Genomic DNA, 12,117 nt, shown 5'->3' on the forward strand with positions numbered 1-12,117 from the left:
CAATAAATATTTTTTGCTCTCTTTTGTCACGGGGACTTATTCAAAGGCTGTTTCTCGTGTGGATAAGGTTAGGGAGAGCAGCAGCTTGCTGGTGGTGGTGCTCTTGCAGGAGATGAGGTGGAGTCTCTTTGCTTCGCAGGTCGCTCGTCAGCTCTGCTTCCAGAGCCTCTGCTGATGCTCACGTGAGGCCGTTGTCAGTGAACAGCATCGTTTGTGGCTTCTCTTTCAGGATCCTCAGGGCCGTCACGTCAAGACGTACGAGGTGTCCCTGCGTGAGAAGGAATTTAACAAAGGCCCTTGGAAACAGGAGAACGTAGAGGCTGAGGCCTCCATGGTCATCGCAGGTTGGTCCTTCTTTCTAAAAGATCATCCCTCCCGTTTCTTCCTCAAGGCTGAATGCTTCAGTCACGCTGCACACGTTCTCTAATATAACATTTGTCTTCTGCCTTGCTCAGTGCCAGAGCCTTTTGGAGGCGCGATCATCATTGGACAGGAGTCTATCACCTATCACAACGGAGATAAATATCTGGCTATAGCTCCACCTATCATCAAGGTGAGTGACTGCTGAGATCTAGAAAGGCGTCCTGTGTGATTCCTCCTTTCCCAGGTGTTTCTCAGAGTGCTGGTAAGGTATTGGTCTACTTGGGGTCAAAAACTTAAACTGCTCATGTCTCCAGGTGTGGGCTCGTAAGTCCACTTAATTCTCAGAGGTTTGGCGGGTGTGAGTGGTTCACGCAATGCCCCATCTGTGTGTTTGGAGATTCAGGGACATTTGTGAGCCTTGCATTGCTGTGTGTGGGTCTGCTCTCTGTGGAGTGCTCGGAAATGGTGCAGTAAAGCTAAAATCTTGTTTGGGCCCCCAGAGAAAGGGATTAATTAGGAGGTAGTGCGTGGTTTGGGCATGGGTCCAAACAGCCTGGTTTCGTTTCAGACAGCAAAAGATATGAATGAGCCCCTTGGAGGCTTGAGTCCACCAGTGTACGATTTGGGCACTTGTTCAAAGGAAAAAAAGACTACAAAGTTTGTGACAGAAATTGAGCTTGTGGCTTTTGTCAGAGGAACGGGCCAGTTCCCACATTGAAATGGTGCAGGAAGCACAAATGGCACGGCTGAGGTGCCGCTCAGGGCTGAAAGAGGGCTTGAGCTGTGATCAAAAGGTCCTTGTAAGCTGGGGATAATGACAGGCTGGAAAAGAACTGTAAATCTTGGGTAGAGAAATATTAATCTTGTTGCCTGCAGGCTCTCAGACCACTATTGGAGCTCTGTGATGGAGAATCTGTTATGTTGGAGCAGGAGGAGCGAGTCAGTTGCCTGTGCCCTGCTGACGTAGAGATCTGGGCTTTGACCTGCAAGCAGGGTGCAAGCACACCTGTACTCGAGGCCGGTGGGGTGTTTGCGTGCAGTAAAGATCTGCAAGATCAGAATTTTTAAACCAAACCCAACTATGTTGACAGAAGGTTAGGCAGCATCCACCGCACACAGCAAAACGTCTGCAGAGTTTTGGTCTGGGGTTGGAGCAGGCTTGGAGCTCTGCAGGTCACAGACAGCATCCCTGCATCTGTGGAAGGCCCAGCGTTAGGAAAATGGGCTTTCCAATGGCAACTTTGCTGGGCTGTGAACAAGCCAGTGTCATTTCTACTTCAAGAACATGAGGTGGTTCCTAGTGACCAAGAGTGAGGCTGTTTGACCACTGATTCTGGTTGTCTTTGCTGATGCAGTTTATTGAAGGGTGAATCGAGCCCTTTCCCTTTAGGCTGGAGGAGCACGGTGACGTGGGACCCTGCTGCAATAGCAGCCAGCACTGGTGCACTGTGGATGGAGTTGTTTCCCTCTGGCTCATACAAAGGTGGTCCTCACTAGGTGCCCGTTTGGGGCTGTTGCAACGAGTTCCTAAAAGTTCCTCCTCCTCCTTTGTGTGCAGCAAAGTACAATTGTGTGCCACAACCGCGTGGATCCCAACGGGTCCCGATACTTGCTGGGGGACATGGAAGGACGCCTCTTCATGCTGCTTCTGGAAAAGGAGGAACAGATGGACGGCACTGTCACCTTGAAGGACCTGCGTGTGGAACTGCTCGGCGAGGTAGGACTCGACTGCATTGCGTGTGCTGTCCCTGTCTCTTGCTATGGGGCTGGGAGGCTCCGCAGGCTGGAAATGCTCCACTGAGTGGCAGGAACGGTGTCTTTTGGAGCCCAGGGTGGGGTGAAGTGTCACAGTTGTCACACCTCTGAACTTCGAATCGCTGGGAAATTCCCTGTCTGGGCACTTGAAAGTTGGCGCCATCTTCCCAGGTTTTTACCTCATGCTTGTCTGCTGTGCCTGGGAGAAGCTTGCACTCTGTGGGGTCTTGTGAAGGGATTAAATTCCCCTCCTGCGCCCAGGGACTTCCGTTGGGGTGCAGCTCAGAGGTGGTGCTTGTGGGGTGTGGCGGGCTCCTTTTCATGCTAGTGGTGGTTCATCTGCATCTTCTCAATTCCCAGACATCCATTGCGGAGTGCTTGACCTACCTGGATAACGGAGTTGTGTTTGTCGGCTCTCGGCTTGGCGATTCCCAGCTTGTGAAGGTATGTGGCATCCGTCTTCTGGCTCCGTTGTGTGTTCAGACAGGATTTTGTACAGGATCTGTATTCATTCTCACGATGGCCTTGAGAGGTATATGTGGATAAACTTTCATTTCTTCTCCTTGTCTGCCCTACACCTTTTCCACTCGTTGATAGCCAATAACTGTGTTTTTTTGTAGCTCAATGTGGACAGCAATGAGCAGGGCTCCTATGTAGTGGCTATGGAGACCTTCACCAACCTCGGTCCCATTGTCGACATGTGTGTGGTGGACCTGGAAAGACAAGGCCAGGGGCAGGTAACACCGATTCTGCTTGCTTTGTTCTCAGTGTTGGGGATGGCTGGACTGGCCAGGTGCATGCATGGGGTGTTCATGGAAGGAAAAGACTACAAACCATTAATGGGAGGATCCTAAAGTCTTATCCAGGTGGAGGGATGGTATTGACATCTTATGCTGAAGAGTGGTCTGAGTGGGGAGGCTAATTTTGGGATACTCCTGTTCATGAGGAAGGGGGTGCCTTTGTGCAGTGGGGGAGGATCAGCTGCCAAAAAGCTTCCTCTGAGAAGATGGGTGCCCCACCTGAACCCATCACTACAGGGAGAAGTGGGGAAGATTCCCAGCCTCGGTTGGTAAAGGTCATCTGCTTTTCCTCCAGCTGGTCACATGCTCAGGCGCATTTAAAGAGGGTTCACTGCGGATCATCCGGAATGGCATTGGGATTCATGAGCATGCCAGCATCGACTTGCCAGGGATTAAAGGTGCGTGAGCTTTCAGTGCTGTCAGATACAACCCGCAGCCCGAGAGGGCCTAGCTGGGGACACGTGTGCACAGACTGAGGTGGGGGTGTGGGGCAGGAGGGCTTGCCACCCACTAGCTTTTGGAATATTCACTGTGAGCAAATGTGGCCTCTTTGTTGCAGGCCTGTGGCCCTTGAGGTCAGATTCTCATCGTGAAACGGACAATACGTTGGTGCTGTCCTTTGTTGGCCAGACCAGGTAAGGTGGGGTTAATGCTGAACAAGGCGCTCAGCCACGTGTTGGAGCATGATATAACAGGAGCTGCCTTTCCTGTTCAGGGTTCTTATGTTAAATGGAGAGGAAGTAGAAGAGACGGAGCTCACAGGGTTTGTGGATGATCAGCAGACTTTCTTCTGCGGCAACGTGGCACATCAGCAATTGATCCAGGTAATGCCAGCTCTAGGGAAATGCAGATGTTTCTCTCGTGGTGACCCTACAGCCCTTATTGATTGTGGAACTAACCTAGGTCTGTGTTGCTCAGCAGCAGCAGGGTCTGCAGTACTTCCTTGAGCTGGTGTCAGAAGGGAGGTGTTGTTCTGGCTCTGAGCAGAGGTGTTCTCTTTCCCCAGATCACCTCTGCCTCTGTGAGACTGGTTAGCCAGGAGCCCAAAGCCCTGGTGAGTGAGTGGAAAGAGCCTCATGGAAAGAACATCAGCGTGGCATCCTGTAACAGTAACCAGGTAGTGGTGGCTGTGGGACGAGCCCTGTACTACCTGGAGATCCGACCCCAGGAGCTCAGACAGATCAGGTGGGCGCACATCTCTCATCCTGGTCTGAGGACTCTCAGCCTCTGCTGTCAGTCTTTGGGCTCAGGTCCAACACCTCTGTCTGCTTCCTCCTTCCTGCCAGCTGCACAGAAATGGAGCACGAAGTTGCCTGCCTGGACATCACCCCTCTGGGGGACACTAACGGCATGTCTCCGCTGTGTGCAATTGGGCTGTGGACTGACATCTCTGCCCGCATCCTGAAGCTGCCTTCATTTGAACTGCTGCACAAAGAAATGCTGGGAGGAGGTAGGGCTCTCCTGGGGCTGCTCGGTGGTGGCAGCAGTCACTGAGCTGGCTGAGTTGTGAGCAACATCAGCCTTCTCTTTTGTTCCCTGCAGAAATTATCCCTCGCTCCATCCTGATGACGACCTTTGAGAGCAGCCATTACCTGCTGTGTGCCCTGGGGGACGGAGCTCTCTTCTACTTCGGGCTCAGCCTCGAGACAGGTGACTACAGGGCCTAGCACTGAGCAGGCTGCTGGACTCGTGCTCTCCGGCTTGCTTGTCGTGCTTGCTTTCATCCTTCTGGAGAGATCTCTCTTTTTCTTGCTTTCTCACTGTGACGGGGTCGTGCTCAGGTGGGACTCTCTGTGGGCACTGGGAGTTGGTGGATTTCTCCAGCAGACTCTGGAGAAAGGAGATCAATGCTTACACCCATTCCTTTGCTGCCCTGTGCTGACAGCAGGATGCATTTACCTGAGGTGCTCCTTTTCTGCAGGTTTGCTGAGTGACCGGAAGAAGGTGACCCTTGGGACCCAGCCCACCGTCCTGAGGACTTTCCGCTCGCTCTCCACCACCAACGTGTTTGCCTGCTCTGACCGCCCCACTGTCATCTACAGTAGTAACCACAAGCTGGTCTTCTCCAACGTCAACCTCAAGGAGGTGAACTACATGTGTCCCCTCAACTCGGATGGGTATCCCGACAGGTGAGCCTGCATCTTGCATTGCAGGACATGAGGTGGGGGAGGTTTGGACTCTGCAGTGGGTCCTGGGACCAGCAGTTTTGAGCGGTACGGAAGAGAGGGGGGTTCTTGCTGTGCCACCCACCTTATAAGCACCATTTCTTATGGTTTTTATTGCCATACAGCTTGGCATTGGCCAATAACAGCACCCTGACAATCGGCACCATTGACGAGATCCAGAAGCTGCACATCCGCACGGTTCCCCTCTATGAATCGCCCAGGTGAGCTGAGCAGCGGGAGGGAGCCTGGCTTGAGGGCTCTGCTGTGTGGGACAAGGTTTTGGGGAGGAGTCAGCGTTCTGGCTGTGTGCTCAGTTAGCACCTCCAGACTGAACTGGTGGCTTGTGCTGAGAGCAGTCTGGGCAAGTGGGCAGCTCTGTCTTGTCTCCAGAGCCTCTGTGCTCTCCTTGGAGTGGCCTGTCCTGGCTCTCCTGCCCACACAGCTGTTTGTCCCACAGGAAGATCTGCTACCAAGAGGTATCGCAGTGTTTTGGCGTGCTCTCGAGTCGTATCGAGGTGCAGGATGCCAGTGGAGGCACCACTGCACTCAGACCCAGTGCCAGCACCCAGGTGAGAGGTAGCTGCTAGATCATTCCTGAGCTCTGGGCTATGGGTATCACAGTTTTTCAGGCCAAACCATAATTTTCCTCGACAGTCTTCTCTTCCAAAGCTCTGAGGGCAAGCTTTCCCTTTGGCAGCCTAGGAGGAGATGGGGTGGTAAGATCACTCTGTGGCGGTGACAAGGGCTCTGTGCTGCTCTCTGACAGCCTCGGCATGCTCACTGTTCTATCTGATCGCCTTTGGTTTTGGGTGCTTCCTTCAGTCTCCCGTACAGGCTTCTGTTTGGTCTCAAGTAGTTTCCTTCTCCCAGGGATGCAGGCACAGGTCACCTTCAGGCAGTAGTTCTGGTGGAGGCCACAACGCTGCATAAACGCTTGTATCAATGCTGTTGCTCATCAGTGCCGTGCACATCACGTGTCTCTGCTGGTGCAGGGACCGTGTCCCTTTACTCAGGTCCAGGGAGCTCCTTGTTGCACCTTCTCTCCCATTCGTTCTTCTGGTTTCTGGTTGCCTCAGCCCATGTGAAGCCCCTGATGATTAAAGGAGTGGAGCATCTCCCTTATGAGGAGCGGCTGAGGGAGCTGGGTCTCTTTAGTTTGCAGAAGAGGAGACTGAGGGGAGACCTCATTCATGTTTATAAATATTTCAAGGGTGAGTGTCACGAGGATGGAGTCAGGCTCTTCTCGGTGACAAACAATGACAGGACAAGGGGTAACGGACACAAACTGGAACACAGGAGGTTCCACTGAAATTGGAGAAGAAACTTCTTCTCAGTGAGGGTGACAGAGCACTGGCCCAGGCTGCCCAGAGAGGTTGTGGAGTCTCCTTCTCTGCAGACATTCAAAACCCGCCTGGACGCCTTCCTGTGCAACCTCATCTGGGTGTTCCTGCTCCGGCAGGGGGATTGGACTGGATGAGCTTTTGAGGTCCCTTCCCATCCCTAACATTGTGTGATTCTGTGTGATTCTGTGAAGCAGCTTGAGGACCTGCTGAGCACAAGGATGTGACTGATCTTACTGTGCCCTAGGCCCTGTCCAGCAGTGTGAGCACCAGCAAGCTCTTCTCCAGCAGCACAGCACCACACGAGACGTCCTTCGGAGAGGAGGTGGAGGTGCACAACCTGCTCATCATCGATCAGCACACCTTCGAAGGTACCAGTCCCAAATGTTGGCCATACGCTAGTGCAGTTTTCTCCTCCAGGACAAGCCCATCAGCGTGTGGCTGAGACTTGTGATCTTCACAGACTTGTAAAGATCTGTGATCTTGCATGTTTCCTTCAGTCAAAGCATTTTCCTGGAGGAACGTCAGCCACAGGCCATAGGTTTCAGGCATAGTGGTTTGCTGATGGCACAAGGTGGTGGTGGGAAATAGGAGAGGGGATCTCCAGGCAGCTGTCTTGGACATAACCTTAAGTTTTCAGCTGCTCCCAGGCAAGTTGCTCTGCCCACGTGTGGAGGTGCTGCCTGCCGGGACCCAGGGGACCCAGTTGTTTCTGCCTTTCTCTCTGCACAGTGCTTCATGCTCACCAGTTTCTGCAAAACGAATACGCCCTCAGCCTGGTCTCTTGCAAGCTTGGCAAGGATCCCAACACCTACTTCATCGTGGGCACTGCCATGGTGTATCCCGAGGAGGCAGAGCCCAAGCAGGGCCGCATTGTCGTCTTCCACTACTCCGATGGTAAGAGCGAGGTCATCTCTTGTGGCCAAGTCCAGCTGCTTGAGTGAGGTCAGAGATGAGCTCCTCAGGGCCAGGAGAGCACACGTCCCAGTAGCAGGCAGAGAGTTTTTTCCCTGAGGGGCCTGCTGTAAGCACCCACAGATGGGATCTGTAGGTGCCGTTACTCTACTCCAGGCTATCCCAGTGCATTCCCTTTCCCCTCATCTCCTAGAGAAGCCCAAGAATCCCTCACCAGATTCTGGGATTTGCTCTCTGTGTGTCTGCCCCTGCTGCCGTGTCACTCCTATGTTATTTGCCCACAGCTCCTCTGAGATAGTTTCTAGGGGGAATGATGTTGTTTGGAGCCACTCATCTGAATCCCCTTTGCTTGCCACTCTTGGCAGCACAGGGCGAATAACTGGATGGTGCATGGGTTTATTCCAGGGAAGCTGCAGAGCCTAGCCGAGAAGGAGGTCAAGGGGGCTGTGTATTCCATGGTGGAGTTCAACGGGAAGCTGTTAGCCAGCATCAACAGCACGGTAGGGCTCTTGCAAGATCCTGACTTGTTTTGGGAGCATGTTTCAGAGCTGGAAGCTGCTCCAACTGTGTGGATGTCAGCCAGGTCCCCCATCTCTGTTGGGAAGTGTGTCCGGGCTGGCATGGGTATCTGGTGGCTCAGAGCTGTGTCTCTTCCTTCAGGTTCGCCTGTATGAGTGGACAGCAGAGAAGGAGCTGCGCACAGAGTGCAACCATTACAATAACATCATGGCACTCTACCTGAAGACCAAGGGAGACTTCATCCTTGTGGGAGATCTGATGCGGTCTGTCCTCCTCCTTGCGTACAAGCCCATGGAAGGAAACTTCGAGGAGGTATCAATGCTGAGGAACAGTCTTGGTCGAAGGCATGCTGGGAGCCCGTGCTGCCTGTTTCAACAGGCTTTGGGCAGGGGGAACAGTGTGTAAGGTGTTAAAAGAAGGATCCTGGTTCCCCCCACCTTGCTAACCCTTTAAAGACAAGCCTGTAGGGCTGTGCAATGAGAGCAGTGTCACCTGGACATGTTTTTAGACAGATCCCTGTGGTTTCTGGAGGGACGGATCCCTGGGCTTCCAGGGAGCTGGGCAACGGATCGGTAGCCTTGAGAAGAGCAGACTGTGTGTGTGTGCTTGCTGCCTGACATGGCAGGGAGCTGCCATCTGGACTGCCTGTTGTAGAATTGGAATGGCTTTGTGTGATGGTAGCCACGTCTCTGTCAGTAAATGTGGCGTAGCTGGGGGATGGACCAGATGCTGAGACAATCTGTGCACTTAGAGTGGCTCTGGGCATGGCTTTGGCATGGGCCACTCTGCGTTTGCCCAGGGAGTGCCCTGGCATTGTCCGAGTACCACTGAGGCCAGGACCATCTCCAGAAGGGACTTGGTTGCCGTTCACGCTCAGCTGCTTCATCTAGCTGAGAGGGACAGACTGGATCCCACCTTGCTTCTCGTGTTGGTGCTGGGTGGCATGAAGATGCTGGATCACAGGCCAGGCCATCTGGACACACTGCCTCTCCTCTTGTCCCCTTCCAGATTGCCCGGGACTTCAATCCAAACTGGATGAGTGCCGTGGAGATCCTGGACGACGACAACTTCTTGGGAGCAGAGAACGCTTTCAATTTGTTTGTGTGCCAGAAGGACAGGTGAGCTGGCTGTGAGGGGGATGTGGCAGTGCGTGACAGGAGGGATGGGGCCGTAGGACCTTCTGGTCTCCTCCATGTTACAGCTCTGGAGGCATGTGTGTCAGGGAGGAAAGCTGGGAGGAGCATGGCCGGCTCTGAGGAGCGGTGAGGTGGGAGCAGGGAGAGCTTTCACATCACCCCAGCACAGGCTGAGCAGGGTGCTTTGGATTTCAGTGCGGCCACGACGGATGAGGAGCGCCAGCACTTGCAGGAGGTGGGACTGTCCCACCTCGGGGAGTTCGTCAATGTCTTCTGTCACGGCTCTCTGGTCATGCAGAACCTGGGCGAAACATCCACACCAACACAGGGCTCGGTTCTCTTCGGCACAGTCAACGGCATGATTGGTAAGGCTCAGGGTTCCCCAGCTGGAGCGGGAGGGTAGTGGGTCCCCTTCCCTATGGCATCTCCTCATGTCTTCATTCTCTGTTCCCCAGTCGAGTGATGCTCTGTGCTGGACTCCCCTCAGAAACCTGCTTTTCTCTTTGCATTGCTTCCAGGAGAGGAAAGCGCTTGGGCTTTCTTTGAAACTCCTTCCTTGTCCCAGCTCTGCCACGCACCAGCTTCCAGCACAACTCCAGTCCCGGCAGCTTTGCTAATCCCTGCCTGCTGGGAGCTGCTGGGACGCCCTGGTGTGAGCCCTGAACCTTCCTCTCCATTTTACCCTTTGTAGGACTGGTGACCTCGCTGTCGGAGAGCTGGTACAACCTCCTGCTGGACATGCAGAACAGGCTGAATAAAGTCATCAAGAGTGTGGGCAAGATCGAGCACTCCTTATATCCTTTTGCAGTGGAGTCAGGAGCCTGGGCCAGTCAGTGCTGGGAGCTGGCTTGGGAATTCGGCCCGAGCCAGGCGAGCTGTTGGAGGTTGATCTTTGCTGGGACACTCTGGTGGGAGTGTGCATCGGCTGGAGAGGGTGGTTGTGTGTTTGCCAGGTGCACAGGGCTTTGTGCTCGAAGAGAAGGTGCCTGTAGCAGAGAGGAATCGATATCGCAGGGTTTAGGATGAATGTGGCTTTGTGGTTGTGCTAAAAACGCAGCACAAATTCCGTGAGCCTCCTGACGCAGCGTTGTCAGTCTGGGGCAGGGCTGGCTGGATTTGGCTCCTTGACGGTGGCACCTGGAGATCATTTCACACCGAACGCAAGACTGAGCCAGCTACGGGCTTCATCGATGGTGACCTGATTGAAAGCTTCCTGGACATCAGCAGGCCCAAGATGCAAGAGGTGGTGGCAAACTTGCAGGTGAGATGGGTGACGTGAGCTTGGGCCCTTCAAAATTGGCAGGAGGGACCTTGCTCAGAAATGCAGGCTGCAGTAATGCAGTAAATCCTAAACGCACGCCTTCCTAGGAGGCAGTGATTCGGGAGTGTTCTTCAGCACCTGCTGACGTCTCCGCGCTCTGCTGCCTTCTCTCTCCTTGCAGATTGACGACGGCAGTGGCATGAAGAGGGAGGCCACTGTAGATGACCTGATAAAGATCGTGGAGGAGCTGACCCGGATCCATTAGTAGGATTCGGGGTCCTTCCCTAGCGTCTTCCTCCATGTAGAGCAAGGGAGTCTTTCTTTTTCTTCTTTTATTCTTTTATCCCCACCTGCAGCTTGGGGACCCCTGGCCAGCTGCACTTAACACCAGCGGTGGTGGCCCTTGAACGAGGACACGTTGGGGAAGGAGTCTCTAAAGGGGAGCCAAGCTTGCTAGGGACTTTGGGGGGCTCTTGGTGAGGCACCACGTCATTACCTGCTTGGATTCACCAAACGTGCGGACTCAGCTGCTGACCCAGAACTTGGGCTTGGTTGCTCTCGTTGCCGGTAGCGCTCAGCGGATGCAGTGCCCTTGCCTGGATTCAGGCTTCTGAATCTTCGCTGTTGTCTTTAGTATTTTAAATTTTTTTCGCTTTCTGTTCCGTTTTGGATTCTTTTCGATTTGTTGTGATTTTCGAAAGAGAAAGCAGAGCTGGAGGGTGAGGGCCAGAGGAGTCATCTGGGGCTGGTGGGGGCGCAGAGGGGCAGGATTTCTCTCCATCGGGGTAACGAAGCCGGGCGGGCCGGTGCACTCCTCTCCCTTTGCAGGATCTGTGGCTTGCTCAGGGAGGGCAGTTCTGCAAGCTCAAGCAGTTGTTGGTTTCTGAGTTATACCAAATAAAGTAGTCCAAGAGGAAAGGTCTGCTGGTGCCGAGCTCCTCCTCGTGACCGCAGGGGTGGTTCCAGCTCCGTGGAGGGCGGGCTGGCGGGGGGCACTTCCCCTGCCCAAGCCAAGGCACTTTGGAGGCGATGGCAGTCCCGTGCTGCGGGTCGGTGGGAGCAGTGTGGGGAGCAGCAGCCTCAGCGGATCAGTTTGCAGGTGCTGGCGCATGTGTCTGTTTTCCAGATGCATTTTTATGGCTTTTCTTTTGACTTCAGGATATTTTAGTTCCACCTCTCGGTGCAGCCTAGCGCAGACACCTTGGCAGTGGTGGTGGCGAGCGCTTCTAATGTGGAGGGACATCCTTTGCTGAATTTTTGAGGAGACCTTGACCTTGTCCATCCCTTTGGAGGAAACCCATCTCTGCAGCTTGCCTCTCCCCTGCGGCCGTTCCCGGAGCAGCCCTTCTGGGCAGCTTGTGGCCCTTCTTGGGGACCCTGGCAGTGCCCGGCATTAGTGGAGCAGATGGGAGCCAGAGGCCCCTCTCAAACCCGCCTGGCTTTTTCTTTGCAAGCCTCAGGCCCGCTGCAGTGGTGAGCCCACGTCCCTGCAGAGCTCAGGGATTGAGGCTTCATTTTCTCGGCTTCTTGTTGCTGCTTGTTACCGGTGTTCTCACTCCCTGCGACCGTCGGCTCTGCCACCTCCACCTCCTGCCTGTGCTGGGACTGGCAAGAAGCAGATTTTGGATGAGGCCGATGCATGCAGGGTCTCAGGCTCGTCCTCTTCAAGCACTGATGAGGACTGATGATGCTGCCTTCTCCCGACGGGACCTCACAACTGGAGGGTACCTCTGGCCGCACACCTTCCCCGAGCAGTGTGGTTGCACAGGGGAGCGATTCCCTCCCTGCTGGGCAGCACTTCTCTGCACATCACGTACAGATTAATAATTATCTTCCCATTTCACAGAATCACAGAATCTCAGG

The 12,117-nt window shown here is 54.1% G+C and overlaps 1 protein-coding gene across 1 annotated transcript; it reads left to right on the top strand.

The window, feature by feature from the left end:
* Positions 1-222: 222 nt before the first annotated feature.
* DDB1 (damage-specific DNA binding protein 1, 127kDa) lies at positions 223-10,577 on the top strand. Its single transcript, XM_010194333.1, has 23 exons — positions 223-344; positions 456-553; positions 1,922-2,080; positions 2,479-2,562; positions 2,739-2,855; positions 3,214-3,316; positions 3,478-3,553; positions 3,634-3,742; positions 3,925-4,103; positions 4,205-4,368; positions 4,461-4,568; positions 4,840-5,047; positions 5,209-5,304; positions 5,541-5,652; positions 6,671-6,794; positions 7,156-7,320; positions 7,744-7,838; positions 7,999-8,169; positions 8,866-8,975; positions 9,189-9,358; positions 9,685-9,787; positions 10,131-10,254; positions 10,436-10,577. The coding sequence occupies exons 1-23, from the start codon at positions 332-334 to the stop codon at positions 10,517-10,519; spliced, it is 2,772 nt and encodes a 923-aa protein (XP_010192635.1). The 5' UTR covers positions 223-331; the 3' UTR covers positions 10,520-10,577.
* Positions 10,578-12,117: the final 1,540 nt, after the last annotated feature.

The sequence above is a fragment of the Mesitornis unicolor genome, unplaced genomic scaffold, assembly GCF_000695765.1.
Source record: "Mesitornis unicolor isolate BGI_N332 unplaced genomic scaffold, ASM69576v1 scaffold10571, whole genome shotgun sequence".
NCBI classification, from domain to species: domain Eukaryota; kingdom Metazoa; phylum Chordata; class Aves; order Mesitornithiformes; family Mesitornithidae; genus Mesitornis; species Mesitornis unicolor.